This window comes from Thermobia domestica, chromosome 2 (genome assembly GCF_964235325.1).
Source record: "Thermobia domestica chromosome 2, izTheDome1.hap1.1, whole genome shotgun sequence".
NCBI classification, from domain to species: Eukaryota; Metazoa; Arthropoda; class Insecta; order Zygentoma; family Lepismatidae; genus Thermobia; species Thermobia domestica.
Genome location: NC_137455.1, coordinates 45,536,932 through 45,561,285, shown reverse-complemented (window position 1 = coordinate 45,561,285; position 24,354 = coordinate 45,536,932). Strand labels below are relative to the sequence as shown.

The window sequence follows — 24,354 nt, the reverse complement described above, 5'->3', positions numbered from 1 at the left end:
CCCTCCCAAATTTTTTAAGAGGTGAATTAATATACCCATGTCTTATGAAAGGTAATGGACCCCTGTATACGCCCATATAACCATATAGGATAATAACACCTCATTTTAAAGAGGATAAATTAGGTCAAAAACCCCGAAATTTGAATATTTGGCAATTTTTTACCCATGAAAGGGAACGACATAGACACCCAATACTGATAGAGGTACATACTATGGTCCTAGGCTACCATACCAAATTTTTAGATTTGGCAATTTCCAAAATTTAAGGGGGTGGTCCTATTTTCCCCTGCCAAAATTTAGGGGGTGAGCCATGGTACCCCTGCCAAAATCTAGAGGCGGTGGTCCTAGGTACCCCTAGGTCATTGACCCCGGACCAAGGTCATTGACCTTTGACCTATGACGTCATAAATGTCGGGGTCAAAGTCCAAATTTGCCTCAAGTGGGGCGATTACTACTAGCGTAATGGTTAACGCGTCGACTCAGCAAGGGCTCGATTGACGGTCCAGTCATGTATTTTCTATTTCTTGTGTATCATTGAATTTGCAGCTAAGGAATTGTATTGATGTATAATATATAATTCAGGGTCAGAGATGATCTATAATAGAGACGCTGGGTTGTTAAAGCATAATAGGAGCTAGGTGTAGACCATGTGGTTCAAGTGACAGAGCACCGACCTCAAAAGTGATAGATGACTGTTCAGGAAGCGGACTATGTAGCGTAATGATTAACGCATAGGCAAGGTAGGTCAGAAAGCTTGATGCGATTCGCGATTCAGTCTTGCATTTTTCTTTTTCACGCTGTATATCATCATTAGTATTATTGTATGCATTTACTATAGGTCATATCATAACAGGAACAAAAGTAAGAATATATACGATACGCCTGTAAAACACGATAAGCCTGCGACTCTTGTTTCGATTTACAGTCTAGTCGTTCATATTTCCACTCTGTACATCATTGAATTCCCACCTAAAAAGGAATTGGTTGTGCAATTCTGTAATATTAGGCTCATAAGAAGAACGGCAGTTGCAATAAATAAAAATAAAAAAAAATAAAAAAAAATCTTTAATCTATTTCATTGCAGAATCCTGTCTGTTCTGCCTTTGGCATGAAACTTGTATGGATATTATAGTTGTATGTATATTTATGATATAAAATATTCGGTATCTCCTGATAGCGCTGCAGTTTCAATAACTGTTAATAATTAGTGTTCCAAGTTAAATGTAGTTCCAACATTAGATAAATGTAGAAGTTTCGAAAATTATGGAGGACTTGATATGTTTTCTTTTAGCGTTGTATAATATAGTCTTTTTAGTATAATTGTACACAATACATGAGTAAATATCCTCTAAAATATCAATAAGTCATAATTTGTAAATAGATAATTATTCATACTTAAAAGTAGAGATAGTACGCAAGGAACGTACATAGGATTAAAATAAAAAGTATTTTTTTTTTTTTTTTTAGTATGTTCTAGTGTTGCGAAAAACACCCTACTATTACCCGCTGTATTTGTTACTATATCCCTAGAATATGTGTCTGCTATAGCAATGTTCAGTAGTTTTGCCAGTAATTGACACAGAACTAACTTATCACGCAACAATACATTACTACAACAACAAGGGGTCATTCCATGTCAACTCATCTAGAGCAATGTGCTTCAATGTCTCAGGTTCTCTTCAAAATTTTTCCATGCATAAATACCAATGAAATTATGCAATTCCCCCCCCCCCCCCGATTTTTTGGATGAGAAATGGGCTGGGGAGAAATTTTTGAAAAACATGAATTTGTCGCCAATTTCACTTTCCAGCACTCAGCATCATGGAACTAAAATTACCATAACTTAGTTATTTTTCAAGTTATTGGGCTCATCCAGGTGTCAAATGAAAGCTTAATTTTTGCTCTTTCAGTAGATTCTAAGAAACTTTGCAAAAGGTTACATTGTCAATCATTAATGGGCATATAATGCAAATTTTAGAGTTTTTTACAAATTGTGCCATTGTTCAAAAATTACAACTTCGAAATTTTTTTTTGTATTTTCATCTTAACATGTGCATGGTATGGTTAAAAAATAAAAAGGTTGTTTTTGTATTTTTGTAATTATATTATTATTATTATTATTATTATTATTATTATTATTATTATTATTATTATTATTATTATTATTATTATTATTATTATTATTATTATTATTGTAGTATCTTACATGTATGAAAATATACAGTTTTAGGTTTTGTTACAAATTGTGCCACTGCTCGTAAGTTACAACTATGAAACTTTTGAAACTTCTTTTTTTATTGAATCATCATAGCACATACATGGTATGGTTAAATAATGAAAAGGGAGCTTTTGGTATTTTTGTACGTCAGACTGCAATTCATGAATTGCTCTCGGCCTTCTATATTGTACTGGCCAGAAAATGAAAACTTTTGTTGGGTACCTTTTGAAAATATCATCTGGGAAGTTCCTGTTCCATCTTTTACAAGCCAGTCAACCGGGACTTACGCAATTAAAAGCAAAATTACAAAATACTTCATATCATCAGTGAAAACAATGAGCTGTGAAATATGGGACACAACATTTTGTATGTAAATCTGTGTAATTTTGAGAAGTATTACCGGTATGTATATTTATTGTTTTCATCTATGTACATTAGTCTATTATTTCTTATTTTTGTTGATAGGTTTTGTAATAATCACTCAACTCCTTACATTGCTGGGCCTATATTTTCCGTTCAAAAACCACAAAATTATGACAAAAATGGACTCCCCTTTTTGTTATTTAATCATACCAAGTAAATGTAAACTAATCCTATAAAAGTTAGTTTGATAGTTGTAAGCAGTGGTACAGTTGGGGAAGAAAGAAAGGCATAGTTAAAGTTAAAAAAAAAAAAAAAAAAAAAAAAAAAAAAAAAAAAAAATAGTAGTACCAAAACTACAAAGTACACTAGTTTTATTTTTAAGCACGCCTAATATTTACTATGATGATTATTTGAAAAAAAAAAAAAATAAAATGTTACAGTTGTCACTTCAGAGTAGGGTGGCCAAAATTTTTCAGGATCCGGATTTCGGAAAGTAAAAATTCCGGAATTGGCCATCCATATTTCAGAGGAATGGCAATTTGTCAACAACACTAAAACTGTTATATTTTTGTACATTTAAAATACAAATAGTAATAATTGCAAAAATGACAAAAGCATTCTTTGTATTTTTTAACCATATCATGTATGTGCTAAGATGATTCTATAAAAAAAGCTTCAAAAGTTTCATAGTTGTAACTTACGAGCAATGACACAATTTGTAACAAAACTTAAAACTGTATATTTCCGTACATGTAACATACTAAAAAATAATTACAAAAATACAAAATACACCCTGTTTATTTTTTACCCATACTGTGTACACTAATGTCCAAAATTATTGTTGCATGTCTATAAATGTGTTATTCTAGGAATATAATTTGATAACGAATTCGCCCGGTATTTCTTATAACGTTAGTATGTGTATAATTGGCAAAGACATGTATGTGGCACATTTCATGTCAAAAGAGCAGTAAATAAGAACAATAAAACGCAAATAAAACTTTCTTGTCCATTTAGCAACATTTTGTTTATTCATTCTAATTTTCGTATTTATAATTCTTTTCCTATGAAATTTACCACAAATATACGTTTCCCGATTATACACATAGTATCAGTATTAAAAGTACCCTGCAAAATGATTATCAAATTATATTCTTACAAGAAGACAGTTGTAGATATGCGACAATCATTTTGGACATGAGTGTACATGTTAAGATGAATGTAGGCTACAAAAAAAAAGTTTCAAAAGTTTCATAGTTGTAACTTTTGAGCAATGGCACAATTTGTAGAAAACCTAAAATTTGCTTTGTATGCCCATTAATGTTTGATAGTGTAATGTTTTGCAAGGTTTCTTAGGATCTACTGAAAGAGCAAAAATTAAGCTTTCATTTGACACCAAGATGAGCCCAATAACTTGAAAAATAAGGAAGTTATGGTAATTTTAGTTCCATGATGCTGAGTGCCGGAAAGTGAAATTGGCGCCAAATTCACATTTTTCAAAAATTTCTCCCCGGCCCATTTCTCATCCAAAAAGTCGGGAAAAAAATAATTTAGCATAATTTCATTGGTATTTATGTATAAAAAAATTTTGAAGAGAATCAGATATTGAAACACGGTCATGTTTTAAAGTTAAGTGATTTGACATGGAATGACCCTAAGTTGTTAACTAGTTTATATAGAATTATACTGATATGTGCAGTTTAATATGTTAAAGTATGTAACTTGTCGTATGCTGTTAAAGAAAATGGGACTTACCCAGAAATACGTCTTGTTTTATTTTGATCCTAATATAGTTTCAATTGAAACGTCTACCTTCCTCAGTTGGTAAAAACTTCTTGCCAAGTGTTTCTCGTATTACAGATTTGTATGTAAACACAGTGATTTTTGTTGCTGGATAAGTACACTATCTTCTAACTGCATGAGTAACTTTTCTTCAAAAATTGGAGTTGAGTATGCTGTTTTGTCTCTTCAGAGTAGAGAAAGAATATTGATTCCGGTGAACACTCCACTACGTGTTGAATAGAAAACATTGCTAAAACTGTAAACGAAATTTTGTTGTTGTAGTACAAACATAACAGCCTTAGACCCGTTACAGTGCGGTTCTTGTGTCAACGTTGCCAGGTCCAGCTATGAGCATGTTGTGATGTTTTTGTAAATTAATAAAAAATAGAATTATACTACTTTATTTGACTTTGCTGTAAAAAATCGATGTTCGAATTGCGCAAAATTTGAATTGTTAGTGAATAGTTGTTTCAGAAATTGATGTAAATTCATATGTAAAATAAACTGTAGTTATAAGATATTTACTCTTGTACGAGGCGCGTCTTAAAAGTAAGTTTCGCTAGGGCGGTAAACACGAAGAAAACACAGAGACCTGGAAACATTTATTACCATAGGTACAGCACAGTTGTCATAGTTGTTCAACATATTCGCAGGGATTGTGAGCTAAAAGTTTTTGTTTTGTTTTGTTTTGGAGGAAGTCTCTATCAGTTTTTATTATTGATACGTAAGTCTATTAGGACTCCTTTCTTCTCATCTTTGCTTAGTTAAATTGTTTGGATCGTGGCCAATGGACTGGAAAATGTCAGTGATTAGATAAAAAATAATGATGAGGATGAATAGAAGACCAATAATACAAGGTAAGTATAGTCAATTCTTTATTCTACACGGTAAAGACACGTTTCCTGACATCTTGATTATGACATTGTAACTATTTGCCATCGGAAAACACCGTTATATTGCTTTCCCAGTAGGGTCGATTTGCGGTGGCATTCTTTAACACGAACGTTCACTACATCTATTATGAATAAACTAAGCAATATATCTATAAGACCGGTGATGTCATTTACCTTCCGTAGGTGGTACCACTATCGCTTATGAAAATTATCATTATAGATCGGAAATAACTTGTATGGTGCAGGATTCACGTGGCTCAACCAGTCAGTTTTCTCTACTTACAAGTGACTTTAACAGCTAGTGTATATCAAAAGAAAATAACGTGGTTAACTTCGTCTTGAAGAAAAATTACTCACGCATTTAGAAGTTAATATCTTCAGCCAGCAAATATATATATTTCCACAGAGGAAGGTGGAAATTTCCATTGAAACTGTATTGGGATCAAAATAAAATAAGATGTATTTTGGAGCAAGTCCATTTTCTCTAATATGTATAGTTACTTAGGATAGTATTGGTAAAAGTAGCTGTTTACTTACCCTTTTACTCACTGCTTCTGAAGTTTAATGCGGTGTTTTATTCAATAGACTGTTTTAGTAGACTGATAAACTGACATTCTCAGCAAATCTGGGTAACTCATATATAAGTCATCAGTCCTCAGAATGCCATGTTTTGCCTTTCCGTGTGACCAGTTAGAAAATGATTAGATCAAAATACGTGATATAGTAAATTCCTTGTACTTAAATAAATCTTCTTCTGAAAATTTATTACGATATATATAAAATAAAAAAGCTTTACATTAAAACTGTTTTTATGAATAGTTATGCAATGAAGTACTGGTTGGTAGAATAGTTTTAACTCCTAAAAACACTTTGAAGAGTTAGTGCTATAATCTCAAACCTAGATTTCTGAATTAAACTTATAGGATTACACACTTCTTTAACTGCTATGAATTATTGAATAAATAGATATTTATAGGTGCAATGAACACTTAACTACTTGTTATGCAATTGCACTGAAGCATTATAAATTTTAGATTTATATGCAGTTACTCTATTGACGTAAATCATTCATTCTTAGAAGGTATATTCGCTCACTGTTCTTGAACGGATTGTACGGTATTCAATTTACTTCACATATCGATGTACTTCCAGGTGTCAGAATAATTACTGGCGTGGATGCAACACAGCTTCATGAAAATCCAACTCTAGGGTCAGAACTGTTCTCAAGAATTGTATTTAATTTTCCTCATGTGGGTGGAAAAATGAAAATTAGTCTAAATAGGAATCTTCTGCGAAACTTTTTTCATAGTGCAGCCTCAATATTGGCATCAGATGGAAAGATTTTGGTGACCTTGTGTCGCGGACAGGGTGGAACACCAGCAGATAAACCACATCGTCGGTGGGATGATTCATGGAAAATTGTGGAGATGGCAGCTGAAAGTTCTTTGATTTTGGAAATTGTTGAAGCCTTTCCTGAAGAATTGTTCTTTGAGTACAATTGTATTGGGTTTAAAAGTTTAGAGAAGGCTTTTCACACAGAAGGAGCACTAGTTCATGTGTTAAGGAAAAGTGATAATCTATTCCCTGTGGTTACGGATGAAATACTTCTGAATTATTTAAAGTGTGATATCATATCTACAGTATTCTCTACGATACAGTGTTCTAGTGTCTATACTAAAAAGTACAAGAAAAATATGTTCGAAAATAAGAACAACCCAATTTATTGTATTTGTAAAAGTGTTCAGTCCTTTTGTGAAAAGATAAACCAAACTGCGATACATATTACTGACGAAGATATTCCATTATATGTGGAATGTGAAGATAATAATCAAGTAGCCATGAGACCACCATGCACTTTGATCCCGTCAGGGAAGTCATGTTCATTGAGGTGTTCTTTAGTTGATGCAATAGGAAATATACTTGATATATGGGAAAATAGAAAAGCACAGTTAATAATTTATCCTGGTGTAGTGTTTGCTCCATTAAATGAAGATTTTACAAGTGCGCCTGTGTGTAATGAGTTGCTTTTACTCGGATGTGGCGATCAGAACATGTTTACAGAGTGTATCTCAAATATTTTTCAACATCTCAAAGCAGAACAATGTTTAGAAACACAGCAGTGTAATGATACTTTTTATTTTCCACTAGAAAATTGTAATTATTATGCTGATAATAAGAGTTGCACTGTAATTAATGTTAAAGTGGATAATAATGAAATTGTACAAGTGGCAAAAATGCAAAGGTTTAAGTATAAAGCCCAGTGGCTGATAGTTTGTAATTTAAGTCTTGATAACATTGCCAAAATAGTGTTTGATCTCAAGAACTGGAGGGAATTGTGGACAGATGGTTCATTATTGAACAAAAATAATAAATTTCTTCCTGCCAGTTTGTATCCGGTTCCATATTGTTTCGATATTTGCTTTTGGGAAGGGACAAGATTTAACGAAGCTAAATTTTTCGAGATCTTATGGCACATTGCTGGAGATATTATTATAGAAGCGTCTTTATTGAATATGTACACATTACCTGAAGATGGTAGAAAGACCAGGTGCTATAGAATTCATTACCAGTCATTTGAGAAGCCATTATGGCGAAAAAAGACGATAGATATTCATCAGAATGTTATTGGAAGAGTGTTGCATTTATCTCTTGGTGTTGTAGTAAAGTAATGTTGAAAGATGATTTTTGTTTTCTGAAGACGTTATATTTATATTGTGAGAAAATAAAAGTTTTATACTATTTTAACTGAATCACTTTTATTGAAATTAATTTAATCATGAGTATGTTACTCTTGTAGCAGAGATATGTATCTTAACTGAAAACTATGTTGTCTTTTTTGTAAATGCGGTGCACTTCAATAACCGGTTTATTTGAAGTGATATTTCAATTATCAGTGTCAGTGAGTAATACATACTTTAGAATAACGGTATTTTAATCTTTCTGGCTCAGGTACATTGAAGAAGCCATAATAAAGTAATGCTATTGTGAACATTGCTCAAAAATAACATACGAGTGTGGATTGGAAAGTTGGTGGCCTGACCTACAAAATTAGGAAATCTTTGGATAGGTTATGTTTTATTGTTCCACGTAATCCCCCTCGACCAATATACATTTACGCCACCTTAACGGCAATGCTTCTATACCACTTTTGAAAAATGTTTCCTCGAGCCCTGAAAAATATCCCAATATAGCATTTTTCACCTCTGCATACGAAGAAAATCGCTGACCCCCCCAAAACTTTTTAAATTTGTAAACAAGTGAAAGTCCGAGGAGGTCAGATCAGCCGAATAGGGTGGGTGCGGCAACAGTTCAAACCCACAGGAATAAATTTCCATCATGGATGCAAGGAACGTGTGAACTCGTTATATTGTTCTGGTGAAACAACACCTTTCCTTGCAGCATTCTCGACCTTTTTGGGTGCAAAATTGATAGTCTTCCCTTTTCCAAGAAATCAATCAGGATAAGGTCCCTAGCATCTCAAAAACTTGATGTCAGGTCCCTATTATTTCAAAAAATTGATGCCATAACTTTGTTTGCCAACAAAACTTGTTTGACTTTCTCTGGGACAGGAGGTCCAGATCGTTTCCATTGCTTTGATTGTTGTTTTGATTCCGGTGTATGCTGGTGTACCCATGTCTCGTCCATAGTCACAAATCTGCCAACAAACTCCTCCGGATCACTTTCAAACGGTTTCAATCACGGGAAAGGGTGAGTCGATTGAGTTTGTATTCAACTGAAAGCAACTTGGGTACCCATCTCGCAGACACCTTAAAAAAGCCTAATACGTTTACGATAATATTTTGTGCTCGCATACCCACGGTCTGCTATAGGAAATACCCACAGTCTCAGCCATTTATCGGATTTTGATTATGTGATCATTCAAAAACAGGTCACAAATTTTATTGGCATTTTCTGTAGTGGTCGACGTTGAAGGCCTGCCACTGCGGGGATCATTTTTAATATTCTTTCTGCCACGCTTAAATTCAGCTACCCACTTTTTCACCACGGAATACCAGGGCGCAGAGTCTCCTAGTGTCTCTACCATATCCATATGAATTTCCTGTAATGCAGGTACTTAAAATTTCCGTCACTTCCCCCGACTTAGCGCCTTATAAACTCATCATCTGAAACAATAGAGAAATGAACGCAGTGACTACGAACGTATATAGCTATGCAACTAATGAATACAAACATAAAATAATTGCTTTCTTCCTAGTCAGGTCACGAACTTCCCCCTAGTAATTTTTTAGTTCTTGTTAATCAGTGTAATTAAGAGATGAAAACTGTTCATTACATTACCTGTTATTTTACGTGCTTTGACAATCAGGGAAAGTTACTAGGAGCGCGAGGTTGGGGAAGTTTGTTTAATCTTTACTTCATTGAACCACGGTGTACTATTTATTTAAATAAATTAAAAGAGTTAACAGGGTAATATATAGTAGTTGCAGAACATCTTATAGTGGAATACACGAATATATAGCTTCAGAATTAGCTGCTTCGATTTTACTCTGTAGATTACTGGAATTTGAAAGACTTAAATCTTTAACGTTCCACAGTTATACTCTTTAGGTTAAAGGAGACAGATGAGCAGTGAGGGTTATGGTGAATTTAGTTGGACACAATTTATATCTTTCAATCTTCAGTAGTAAGAGAGCAAGAACTCTTACCTGTGCTCATCCAAACGAGGAATATCATTGGATTTAATCAGGTAAGAAATTTGGCAGGTGCCTACCCAGACATACTGCGTATACACATTTCGTGAATTCAGTCAGAAATATTCAAGAAAATTATTTACAAGTTTAAATAGTTTATAATCAGTTTCCCTATGCGTTGCATCCTGTTAAATGAAATCAATACTTGATTTTTTTTTTAAAGTTATGTGGACAAAGAACCACTTCCTTAAAGAGTGTTTATCAGGTAATAAAATGTTCATCGAAAGATTACGAGAGATGCGTGGTCTACGCCTGAATTCCTAAATTCCTTATCTGGTTGCTTACAACGACACTTCTCGTTTGAATGAACACAGGTTGCTGTCTTGTTGCTCACTTGTTGGGGATCGAAAGATATGGTAAAAGGTGCCCCACTTAACACGAATTCACCTTAACCTATTAATAAAACTGAATGTTTATAAATTTATTGGTAGAATGAAAATGTGGGAGGAAACGAGTACCTGCGGAGACCATGTTGTTCTCCACAAACTCAGATTAGATATGACGTATGATCCCTGCACCTGCACCACTGAGCCACCTCCTTCCGAGATCTAACTGGAAGTTGAGATCCTAATAGAATCGAATACAGGTTGATATTAAATTCAATTGTTAAGAACAGTAGAGATAGTTTCTTTGCAAAGTAAATCAGAAGAGATTTATCAGGAAAGGGAAGTGGGAAGAAGAAAAGTTTTGTACAAGAGCTTGATGTGTTTATACGTATGTGTATAGGTAAAATTTTAGAAAATCCGGCGAAGGAAGTTATTTCTTTGGAATTGTAATCAAATGAACTGTATCAGAAGTATTAATTAGCATTATTCAGAGCGACTGGGTAGCCGAATAGTTAGGAAGCTTGTAATAGGTCCCAGATTTCAATGTAAACCCATAAAATTTAACGGTAGTTTTGCCATTGGGAGAGAATTGGTAAAATACTTGAACTTAAGATACGTCGATTTTCCTGACAAGCCAGACCCATGTAAAGAGCTCTATGCTCATTCCTAGTATGTTGTGTTTTGACTTTTGACCTTTGCTGCTATGTTTGTTTTTGTAGTATTGGATGGTTCTTATTGTTCAGTCAATTGTATTTCTTTTTTTTTTTTTCTGTAGAATTGAAAGATCTCATATATACTGTATTCTATTGACTTAAGATTACTTGATTCTTGAGTTTCAAATAAATACGTTCGATTAGTTGATATTATGGAGGGTGGGTTAGGAGAAATTTCTGTTGGATTAGAATTTATAGGGTTCCCACCGACCTGGAAAACTTGGAAAATCTAGGGAATTCATCTTACTCGTAAAAAGTGGAAAATTCAGCAGGGAATTTCATGAAAAGCTGAAGAAACCTGGGTAAGTCAGGAGATTTTAAGTGCGAATTTTTACCGTTTTCTTTTTCTAGAATACTTGAAAATCGTAGGTCTGCTGGAACTTTCTTTTTGCTCTACCTGGTTGTTTGCTAGGGAATATTTTATAAAATAAATTAGTTATTTTGCGTAACTTCTGTATTAAAAAAAAAAAATGATATATATAAAAGATGTGTCGGGAAAGGTTTACTTACCCTTTAAAATTATATATAGACCTGGAAATTCTGGAAATTTGTAAATCGTGACTGAAAAACTTGGAGAAGTTTCGGAATGCTTGCTCGTCAAATGAGTGGAGACTAATTTAAATTGACGTGGTACGTGTTAAAATGTAAACAGACATGTTAGAACACACGGTGAAACGCTTTCGAGCTATCATTCGCAGTTGTGTTTTTAAAATGTTTAATTCATGATAACAAAGAAGGAAATAGAGGTTGTTTAACTGAAAATTTGATACCTAATAACATCAGTGTACATTTTTGTTTTAAAACTCCAATAAATTTACTACATTTATAGAAGGTAGCTCGTTTCGATTCATAAGATTCTGGAGAAGGTCGAAAAATGCACAGCTTTACTTCTTGCAGTTCTATGAAAATATGAAGGTAGAGCTTTCAGAAGACGCGATATTTTTTTTTTTTTAATATGAATGCTCTTGTATATTAAATTGAAAGTTGAGAAAGAAAAAAAAATCTTATTAAATATTGTGTGGAGAGTATTTTGTACTTTGCGATTACGCAAAACTTTGTAAAATGACGGAAGATTTTCAGATTGAATATGGAGAAGAATGGGGGAAAAACAGATGAACTGAAAATCAGTGAGGAGATACAGGAATAGTGAGGGAAAATAACAATATTGGACTAATTAAAAAGAGAAAGGAACTGGTCACTACATTCTATATCTATAGTTTAAAATTTTTAAAATAGCAAATTTTTCAGTTTCTTACTGTATTATTAACTTTTTAATGTCCACGAAGGCTCTCGTGGAACAAGTAGTATACAGTATGTGTAAGTAAAAACTGCGTTGTGCAAGGTATTCATAAATGTGCCCTCTCCCAATCGAGGAGAAAAAGAAAAGAAAAGAAATGCAAACAAGGTAGGTTTTGTATATTTTGACTATGTACGCTTTCGCTGCACTGCAAGTTGGTTATTACATCGTTTGAAGAGAAATTTCGCTTACCTAACAAGATATGGTGGAAGGAAAAGAGGATGAAGAAGAAGAAGACTACAATTGATGAATAATATGGAAACGAAATGAAATGAAATGAAATCTTTAAGTTTAACGTCCCACGTTTATGCCGGTTAGGCTAAAGAAGACGGTGATAATGAGAAAGCAGTGAAATGGTGGAATGAAGAAAGTGAGAGGAAACGGGAGAACCCCGAGAAAACCCACGAGCACGATGTTTGTCCACCACAAAGTCCACACGGCGCGAACTGGGATCGAACCAGGGACCCCAAGCACCGGAGGTGAACGCTCTACCACTGAGCCATCGTGCCCCCCAACATGAAAACGAGTAATTGCTGCGTCAAGTGAGGAAAAATAGATTAGGACCGTAGCTCACGGAGAACTACTCAAATTCTACCCAGTGGCCTCTCAATAATCATATATTACTTATAATGATGATTGTATACAGCAGATTTCCCGGATAGAAAGCTTTCTTAAAAGAACTCTCTTATAGTTTGCCTTTTTTTAAAGTTTAAAATAATGAATAAAAAACGATATGAAAATTAAGTTTCAAAAGTCATATCAAAGTTTTCATTATCATTGAGACGTTGTTTATACAAGTCATAGAACGAGTGTTTAAATTATGTGGTGTTAAACGTAATATTTAAATGTACTGACTACTTTGTTTCATAATACTTTCTGAATATCAAATTTTGATATCCTTTTTTGTTTTACCAGTATTGAATCCCTTAACGGCATATTTCCCACTTGATGGTGAATACAGATCTTATAGATATTTAGGTTTAGATTTCTGGGCTTTCGGCATCTAAGGCCATTTAGCCCGTCACGTTTTGAAGGGATGACGTCCCTCGGCGAGCACACTAGCCGGGTAAAGGGAAGGAAGGAAGCGGCCTGGGACCTATAAGTTAGGTACTACCCCGGCATTTGCCTGGTGTGAGTGAGGAAAACCTCATTCAGGGTGGCTAGCCTGAAAAAGCGTTTAACACTTTTTCAACAGAGTGCCCCTACCGGGAATCGAACCCGGTGGCTACGCGGAGCCACAGATCTTATATATGTTTTATATAGGAACATCAAAAAATTGCAAGCTTTCTAGAGGCCATTTACTGTTCGAACCCAACTAATGAAAACTAAGAAGTATAAAAGCGCTATAATCCACGAGACTTAAGATCTGGACTCTCAAAGAAAATACCCTCGAATGAAATAGCATGGATACCAATTGTACCGTCATGCATCAGTAGAAGACCAAAGATATTTCAGCCGTGTGACCTGATGCAGGTCCACATGATAAGTATCTTGCCGTGCAGTGCTGGTAAACTGGAGATAGGACATGCTTTTGCCGATTTTGACAAGTTTCTCGACCTTGTGAAGCTTGAGCTTCCCTCTATAGCAAATGCCTGTAACAACCACAGTACCTTTCAAGAAACATCCTTTGCATTGGTGCACTAAGTTACATTGGTCTTTTTCGTGAACACATTGTAGATTAGATTCACTGAACTTGGTAGGTAGATTCATACTTCGTCATTATCACAACTAATTTCCAGTGGTCACCAACTAGGTGGCGAAAGCACAACCTTCTGCTCTTGCTCTTTCGCTCCGCGATAAAATGTGATGTTAACGCATACACTTTGGCCTTGCAGACAATTTACAACCTGAATTTGTGATGAATTGCATTGGACCATATGTAATCATTTGGCCATAACATAGTGTCGGAATCAGCTCTCATAGTGCCATATCCCGGCTCTTCTGTAGCCTAGATCTTGCGAGTTTCACTAACGTCCTCTTCGAATCTGATTTTGTTGGTAATGGTGGTTGTGGAGGGATAGTAACAGCGGCCCGTCCTATCACAGAGTCACTGTTCCCGACACTATTCTACTATGCGAGCAATGCTAAACTTGGCATGGGAAAGAACCATGACTACCCCTCTTAAAAGCATTTTTTTCGGACGGCATTTTGCGCACTACAACCCCTTCGCTATGCTATATAACAGTTGAGAGACTAGTAAATGTATTCATACAGTTTTTTGTAGCTATGTAAAACATAGTGTCACAGGTGTTGCTGTCTGCATGTTGTTCCAATCGAAACTGATCAGCGTCTGTAATTACAGAAATAAAGAACGATGCTATCATAAATGCTACATTTCCTCTTATCTTGAGTTTTAACTGCTTATTTCTTTCATTTAGATAACTTTAACACGTATCAGAATCAAAGCGAGAGAACTAGCCTGAATTAATGAAGTTAAGGGTCTTCACTACAGCGAAATTAAACTACCGCTAATTTTAGACTTTTTCTGTAATATCTTCAAAACAAATCAGGGGCGTAAATAAGGGCCCTGCAGACCCCGCATTGCGGGGGGGGGGGCTCAGGTCATCAGGGGGCCCCAAAACGTGAAGTGGGAAGTAGAGAAGGGGGTCCCACTCCACGCTGTCTGCGGGGAAGCCCCCAAACCTTTAGTTACGCCACTGAAACAAATAAAAATATTTGAAAAGCAGAAACGTAGTGAAGTAGACAATACGATTTTGCCTGTGATACCGTTACCGCAACTCATCTATCTGCTTTTGATTTGCAACTGTAGATAGATTTAGCATTTTTGACGGTTTCTGTAAATAGCGGCACACCAAAAAGAGATAGGTGAATTGTGATAAAGGTATCACATGCAAAATCGTATTGTCTAGTTCACTACGTTTCTGCTTTTCGAACCTTTTTATTTGTTTTGAAGATATTACAGAAAAAGTCTAAAATTAGCGGTAGTTTAATTTCGCTGTAGTGAAGACCCTTAACGGAATACTATGGCAGTTAGAATTCTAAATGTAATGTTTTAATGAATTTATATTCAGTACTTCGCCTATTATCTATTTAGACGATAGAAAACATAATAAATGGTTGGATAATAAACTAGAAGGAAATAGAAAGAAAAAAACTCATACATTTAATGTGTTATCATCAAATTAATGTGGCCCGGCCTGACGTAGGCCTTCCGGAAGCTCCATCACTTAGTAACATGGTTCCATAATAGTTTTTATCACAGTACCTGCTACTATGTTCCGCGTGTAACTTATTTATTTATTTATTTATTTATTTATTTATTCACAAAGTTTTAAATGCAATCACTACATAATTTCGTTCTGAATATTTTCGTACATACTTCACATACATACTTCAAGTTATTTTAAAGGAGTGCTAATCACCACTTTTCCTCCATCTTTCCCATGTATTTTGGTAGGGAGCGACAATGTTTGTAACAGTTCATTTAAAATGAAGAGATGGATTTCGAAATTCGATTAAAAAAAAAAAAAAAAAATCAGAACAGGGTTTTGATATCTTGTTTGTTGTATTTTGAAAGAATTTCCTTATTCGGAGCACGTTTTTAAAGAGTAAAATTAAGTTTTTTTTTTTTTTATAAACAATAAATAAATAAAATAAATCAAAGTTGCACGAATTGTCCTCTGAGTATTTATTCAAGTTCTCTTTATCAGTAAATCTGACCAGTAAAGGGGATTAGACCAGTAAATCCCCTTTCTCTACTACCGATTGTGATTGATGTGACAATCATGGGCCAGAATGATCGCCCAGCAGTGTGGTTTCCACTAAAGCAAACTCTTACATAGAATGGGAAAAGGAATGTCTCACTATACTGCTCTGGCAACTTTACGAAAACCCTGCAAGGTTCGAGAACGAGCGTCGAGCAAGTCCCTCTTTGGGAGTCCAAACCCACAGTACTTCATTGGTGAGACATACTGGAATTTCATAGAAATAGACTAAAGTAGGATCACTGGAATTCCCGTCTCCTCTGCCTTCCTTTCGTAGAACGCCTTGGATGATAGAGTGGTATGGCTAGAGGCCTTGTCCATCTGGATCCATACATTTGTGACCTCGTCACTGTGCAGGTGATGAATGTCTGTATCATGACGTTTTCCTGGAGGTAATCTGCATAATTGGAAAGCACTTCGACGAATGTCAGCGATCCCTGACTAATAGCCAACCATCACAGAAGTCCCTTGAAAACTTTTTCTTAGCACTGTAATTACAAAGTCAGAACGGCCCTTGTGGTTTGGCAGTAGAAAGTGGATCTGTTGGTCTCATTTAGATAGAGCCACCTCTTATCCATGCTATATACCCATTTCCACTTGTCCTCTGCGAGGTATGTTTCATACAGTTTTGTGGCGGTTGTGAACCTCTCCTGGATGTGATATTCTGCGAGGCAATGTGTGCGCGCTTTGTGACGCGCTTCCAATGTGAAGTTCTTCCGGATGATGTTGGAAACTATGATTTTTGAGATATCGTGTTGTATGGCCAAACCTATGTGCATTGGGAGCGCAGGCGAAGGATCGCAGGCGACAGTTTCGCTGGTAACCTCGATGGCGCCCTTTTTGTTGGCGAATGTTTCTGCATGGGTCTCATTTGTGTTTGCCTGCCACAATATTTTTTAGCTATGATCACTTCGATCGTAAACATTTTACCGACTTTGTTTCACTATTCAGTTATACAAAAAAAAAAAAAAATGCATGGAAATGAACTATGGAAATTGCATGGAATCTTTCCAATATCGATTCATTTTCGGCGGCATTTCACTAGCACCAACACGACACTCCAGTATCTGCAAGCAGAAATAGCGTACTGATAAGTGGTAACAACCCTCGTTTCATGTTACTGACGCAATTATATGGGTGACAGCAACGTTGCAGAATCGGTCGGGTATAAACCAAACTAATCTTTCATGTTTGATTGTCTAATATGACGTTCCTCGTGGTCATGATGGCTCAGTGGTAGGAGCTTTGCTTTTGTTTTGAGGGATTTCTGGTTCTATCTTAACGGCCTTTTTAGTTTATAGAGAACATCATGAGTCTTCTTCCGTGTCCACCTGTTCCACCAATTCTTGTATCGTCATTATTAATTCGTTTTTGTCATTTGTCTTCGTTAATCGATAAAGCTTAAACTTGGGCCGTTAAGGATTTACTTTGTTTTGTGGTACATATGAATTAATGTATATTTGGAAGCAGCGGAAAAATGTAAGTGAAAATTGAAAAATGTGGTGCTAGAAACGCACTTCAACATACAGTTTCGTTAACCTAACAAATGTAACATTTCGAATGGTTAATCTCAGCAATGAGACTTCACATAATTTGAAGCTGTTTTCTTCTCATCTCCTTACTAGATATTTAACTGTTTAATTACTGAATTTGTCTCCATACAGAAGGTCAATTCACGTAAGATGGCCAAAGTTTGTGCGCTCACCTGCTCATGACAATCCCTTTCTCCATCAACGGTTGTGCTCAATGTGGTGGCTACGAGCTCAATGTGGTGGTGGGTACGGGACTATCGCACTACAACGCAATTTTTACTGAAGCAGTGCTCATCGACGGTGTGTGAGGGGAATTGTAGATCCCACCGCTTGATAAGCTTATCAGAGCCCCGCTATGGTGGTGGGACGCCTTCGCGCGAAGCCTTGTTTCAGAAGGCCAAAGACGCAGAAATCCATCGGCGACGCATCTGGTGACTTCACAGATATGGACGTGAAGGGTGTAACAGACACACCAGTCTCCGTGGCCATACGCCGATAATACGCGACAGAACTGCGAGCAGTGTGACTGGATGGTTTCTCCATGTGGATCCACACTTTCCGGGTGTCCCTGTCATATGGGTTGTGACCCATGCAGAAACTGTGGAATATGGGTTGTGTATAAGGGTTCCATGATGTTCGTGTAAAAGTAGGCTGTATTCACCTTGGCCTTCGAATCCACGCGATGTATTGGCAACTTCCCACAGGCGCAGAAACTTTACACCACCATGACGCTTTTGAAAACTTCTCGCGACACTCACGGACGAACTCGCCGCGGCCCTTCGCATCATGTGGTGAATAAAAAATGGTTCTAGGCTTATTGGTGTCATCAAGGTAGATCCTGGCTTCATCCAGAGTGACAACCCACTGCCATTTGTTACCTGAAAGGTACTGTTCATACAACTTCCTTGCGTTCGTGAATCTCTCTTGAATATGCCTTGGTGATAACTAATCCCCCTACCTTATGACGTTTTTTAGTCCCAAATTGTCCTTTATGACACGACACACTGTACTCTGTGATATCCTGCATGAGGTGGCAAGGTTACTTTGGGTGGGTGGATTCTCCTTCACAACTGATGCTCTGATGTTTCTCACAACGCGTGGTGTCCTGGCTGGAAATGCGCGTTTCTTTTTTACTCTCACGACTTGATCTTGATATTTAGGGCCGGCGCTTTTACAGCGCTGGCTTACCCTTGCTACTATACGCCTGCTGATATTATTGCCCTTACCGCACATATTTTCACAATTACTGACGTACTGAATTGTGCATCGGAAAGTGCACATACGTATGTGCCCTTCCCAATAAGGTGTCACTTTAACAGACATAATAGCTGTTCACCACAACAGCTTCCACACAGCATTGTACGTAGAGATGTAAATGAGCGAACTTTTCAGGCGAACTTTCATTTTCGAAAGTTCGTTTCCGAACTTTTCATAAGCAACTTTTCCCGAACTTTCTCTTTCTTTTGTTTACTAATTAGCGACACTCATTTTTATAATAACTTATTCTGAATATAGTGTGATGACTGTGAGTTAGCTATGTGTTATACAGTATAGTTATTTGCACCATAATGATACAAAATGGACTGACACACATTGACATTATACATGATATGGATAAACACATTATTGTAACTGAATCAGTGCTTTCCACCAAGAAAGAAATATTAAATAAAATTATTAATTTTGTATTGGTAATGGTGAGTTTATGATATAAACTTGTTTGTGCAAGTCAAATTTAAGTTTTCGGTTGTCAGCATCATGTAAAATTGAAGGTTTCTGCCGAAAACATACTGCTTTATGATATAGGCTTGAAATTTGAAATACATGCTTGTAACGCTCCGTAACGTCTTTTGAAAAAATGTGAAAATTATGTACTATTAGAAAGAGAAAAAAACTAAAATAAATTTACTTCGATTTTTAATATAGCCATGTTATATACCAAAATGTTTGTAATTTTACAGGGATTTTTTAAATGGACAATTTAAAAAAAATGAGCCGAACTTTCGCGCGAACTTTTCAAGTTTGAACTTTTCATGAAATTTTCCAACACTAATTGTACGTGACTCACTACTGGATTCATGGGCTACTGACTTCTGGTTCCTTCTCCTACGCTGTGCTCGTCATCGGGTCTAAAATTGGCAACCTTAGGTGAATTGACGTTCTATATAAGACATACTGTTTTCATTTGAAAATAAGTCTAGAAAATAGAGTGCATGTTATATACCAATACAGTGATTATTATTTCAGTTTCAGGAAGTTTTTTTTTTTTTTTTTTTGATTATTCTTTGTTGTTGGATGTCCTCTACAAAGCATTCGAGTTAAGTACAGTTTGGATAGAATCACTCTATTATCCTTTCTGAGCTCCCTCATGGCTAAGCGGTTAGCATACGCGCCTTTGGCGTGGGAAACCCAGGTTCGGTTCCCGGCGGAAGTTCATGTGGTTCGGATCATAAGTTAAACTGTAGGTCCACGTCTCATATAGTCTTGCTGCTGAACGGGACGCTAAACTCAAAATCAAATCTATTATCATGTCAATGTGTATACTTTTCTTTAGACGCTCATGCGCTGCAGACATTCCCAGACACGCACGAGTCTACATTTAGTTAAGCATTGGTAAATCCATACATTCCTTGCTAAAATATAACGGTGTATTTAAAAGATTGTTTATATATATATATATGCAGTGAAAGTATTTGTTTCCTCAAAATCAAATTTAGAAAGTCGAGTGCGTCCTTTACACCGGCAAATATGGTAGAATTTTCTTTACTTTTGCTTATTGTGACAACTTCAGTTAACCTTCTTTTTGTTGTTTCAGATTCATACAGAGGCCAGAAATCATGCTTTATGTGCGAAGTTTAACTTGGTCAGTGTTTAGGACAGTTGTTTGGGAACAAATAAGAAAAGAAAGTACAAGCACAGTTGTTGCTTTGCGAAGCAAGAAATCAAAATCACAGCGGAATACGGTAATTAATTTTAGTTAGCAACTAATATTTTTACAAACATAGTTACATATATATATATATATATATATAGGGTGGGCCATTTTAATCAATTCACGGAAATATCTGAAAAATGATAAAACATGGAAGAAATGTTTGAAGTACACGTTATACATTGCTAAGGGGGAAAACCAATTCCACCAAAAGTACCCCTCCCCGTCCCCCGTAAATGGGGGTAACGGGGGGTAACTTTGAAATGTCAAATTGGGAATATGGGTCGAGTAATACCTCGTTCGAAAGGTCTTGGAAAACTAAGTAAAGCTGTACCAAAAGATGTTTCATATGGAGCACCAGTTTCAAAATGGCCGCCATGATATGGTTCGGAAACTCCAGTACCCGTAGTATGAAAACCATGGAAGGTAAATGAATGGAACAAAATTGAAATACGTAAATATCATAGAGCATATCGAATGGTGTGAATAGATATAGATATAGATAGATAGATATAGATATATAACTGTATGCAATGTATAATATGCATGTATATGCGTGGGTGACACGTTCGTAATTCCCCACTACAGCGATATTCGGTGGTAAAAGTTTTATCTTTTAAGCTTTAGAAGTCACAGTGTAATAGTTATTATGAGCTCCTTCTTGGTTTAATGATGAGTTTTTGGTGGAGGTAAGTTTGCTTATTGTTATTGTTATTATGTAGTTTAATGTCCCTCCATTATGCTCTGAGGCTAATGGAGATTGTGGTGATGACAATGAACGAAATGGTGGAATGAAGAAAATAGTAGGAAACGAGAACCCCAAGAGAATTACGCATACGATGTTTGTCCACCACGAAACCGACTTGGCGCGAACCAGAGAGCTCCTCGAGGCTATATGGTTAACGTACGAGTCTTTAACGCGAGAGACACGAGTTCGTTTCTCGATAGGAGCTCATGTGGTTCGGATTCCACGTTACCCTGTAGGTCCAGGTGCCATATTGCCAGGCTGCTAAAAGGAACGTTAAACTCAAATCAACTAGTCAATCCACAAACCAGAGATGAGCATTCCACCACAGCCACAAGAATTTGCTCTTGTTGCGGATATTTGGTGCAGATCTTGTTAAACAATAAGTCAGCATCGTATGTATGTAGCGGGGAAAGAAATGTTAAACATTAAATAATTTATAAGTAATAACACTATTCGATTGGAGAGGATGTAGACACTGCAAAGTGTTTTAGTGTCTTTTGTTAAAATTATTATTATGTGTTATCTGCATTTCATTAGATTAAATTAGCCATTTCCAACTGAATATTCTGTGACGTCACATTTTGCTGTTCCCTCCTCAGTAAACCAAACGGAGAGACGAAGGAACTGGCAATAATCTGGTTACTTAATGTTGATAAAAATAAAGTCAGTGTTGACAGGCAAATAAGCATATCAATAGCGTAGTCGATGGTTTCGCAGGCTATGGAATCGTGGCTATGCGTACACTGGCAACACTTGTTATCCTCTCCGCTTCTACGTCATACATCGGCCAGTTGGAAATGTCTGATTTAAATTTGGTTGTACTTAAAGAAAATATAAAGATTTTTTTTAGCTATATATTATATTTACTATTTATTTATTTATTTATTTATTTATTGTATGTAGCCAAAATATTATGTGGACGAGCGTTCTGTTCGAGTGGTCGGAGGGAAAGGTGGTGATGGTTGTATCTCTTTTCTGAGGCTGTGGGCAAATCCTACTGCAGGGCCTGATGGAGGAGATGGAGGCAATGGGGGCCATGTTATCTTTCAGGTAATATTTTTTTTCTTTTTTAATGAATATAACATTGTAATAAAACTTTTGAATCAAAATTATAATCAAAGAACAAAAATATGTTTATTATTACATTTATTTATTTATTTATTTATTATGTGTGTGTGTGCTCAAAAAGTATCGAATATTTGGTTGGCAAAATACATTTATTGATTTGGAAATCCGAAACACTAATCCCCATCAAAGTAGTCTTGGTAATGCACACACTTCTCCCAGCGCTTCCGCCATTGTTGGAAACACTTCTGGTACGCAGTTTTTGAAATGATGAGCAACTGTACCGTGGGATTGCGCATGATGACTTTTCTTGACTCAAATCGGGACTTTTAGTTGCATTTTCAGCTTGGGAAATAAAACTCTCGCGGAGCCTGTCGGATGGGTAGGGAGAGCCTAACGACACACAGGAATGTTGTGTTTGGCGATGAAAGCCTGAATCAAATTTCGTGGACACTCCCCTCATGCCCAAATTTTCGTTCGAAATTGAATTTACCGATCGGATTGAATGGTTTTCGGTTGGGTATCGCCAAGCTTTTAGCAAAATTTGATGCAATATCGCTGCTCAAGTGTTTCTGTCATTTTACAAAAAACTGAAATCCGACGACCGCTAACTACACGTTTTCACTCGTTGGCCAACTATCAGCGACTGACGCCTTGTGCGGGCGGGAAAAAAATCATGACTACACATGAGTGTCCCCTCTACATCTACACCCTCTACATCTACACTGAAGAAAGTATCCCGCCTTTCATTGGTTTACGCGGGAAAAGATAACGTTCGATACTTTTTGAACCAATTTTATATATATATATAAACTTAGTTTCATGGTGTATTCATATAGTCAACCTCTGCTGGAATGAGACGCTTCTAATACAAACATTAATAATTATAATCCTATTGTGATACAGTAAAATGTCACTAATAAAGGCTAGCATAATGAAATGTTCAAAATTGCGAAATTATTTTTAGTTCCCTTCCCTTTTTCCTATTTAATTTGTCGTAAAACATTTAATTTAAACGAATTTCGAACTTAACAATACAACGAATAAATTTTTTTGCCTATATTTAACTTCATTTTTACAAAATAAGTTTTTATATACGTAGTTCTTCACTGATGAAATTGTGGCAGACATTATGAGTAATAGAAATTCTTGTGATGAACAGGTTGAACAGAAATTCCTTAAAGAGCCCCAAAATTGTCGTCAAAGTTGAATTCGTGTACAACGAAAAATGGCACGTAGTCCTGAAGATTTTCTTCTGTCACGAGGTGATATGCCAGAATCTGTGTTAAATCCATGTGCAATGATTGATGAATATCTTGAGCGGTCTTTCGTGTTCAGGATTGTGCAGAAGAAAATAATAGACATTTTCCAAAAATAAAATCCAGAACATTGTTATTATTATTATTATTATTATTATTATTAAGTATTCTGCCTTCCAACAGGTTCTCCTGGGACTGTTTTTTGTTTTGAATTTTAGATTTGGGCCTAGAAATGTTTCTTCCACGTTTCTCGAGCTTGGCTTCGTCTTTTAATTCCCAATATTTTCTTCTATTTTCCAAATCATCGATCAATTGTGTTCTTCTTCCCACTCCTCGCTTTCCTTCCATCTTTCCCTCTATGACGGTATGAAGAAGACAATTTCTTCACAAAATGTTTCCAATCCAACTTACTTTCCTACGAAGGATGCTGGCTAGAATTGTCCTCTTTTCTCCTATCCGTTTTAAAATATCTTCGTTTGTTGCTCTCTCTGTCCATTTTGTCTTTTCCATTTTCCTCCAACACCACATTTGAAGCTCTCTAAATATTTCTTCTCTAACTTCCGTAATGTCCAACACTCCGAACCATACAGTCCAATGCTCCATATATAGCACTTGACCAGCTTCTTCCCAAGTCCAATATTGAGCCTGCTAGTTAAGAGTGATCTTTTCTTGTTGAATGCTTTTTTAGCTATAGCAATTCTTGATCTGATCTCTTTGGTGCAGTAAGCGTCTCTCGGTTAAAGTACTTCCTAGATACTTGACCTCTTCAAGTTCTCTTTGTTCTACTAT

General features: G+C 36.0%; 1 protein-coding gene across 4 annotated transcripts in view; it reads left to right on the top strand.

The window, feature by feature from the left end:
* LOC145671580 (mitochondrial ribosome-associated GTPase 2) overlaps positions 1 to 24,354 on the top strand; it is a 91,276-nt gene that overhangs the window by 45,464 nt on the left and 21,458 nt on the right. For 3 of the 4 annotated variants that reach the window (XM_081740770.1, XM_081740777.1, XM_081740782.1), the window contains one exon: positions 6,409 to 8,001. In XM_081740770.1, the coding sequence (XP_081596896.1) occupies positions 6,409 to 7,925 (1,517 nt within the window). In that variant the 3' untranslated portion in view covers positions 7,926 to 8,001. Of the gene's footprint in view, positions 1 to 6,408; positions 8,002 to 20,376; positions 20,525 to 22,144; positions 22,292 to 24,354 lie in introns of those variants that run through there. The other variant, XM_081740785.1, reaches the window with a different exon arrangement.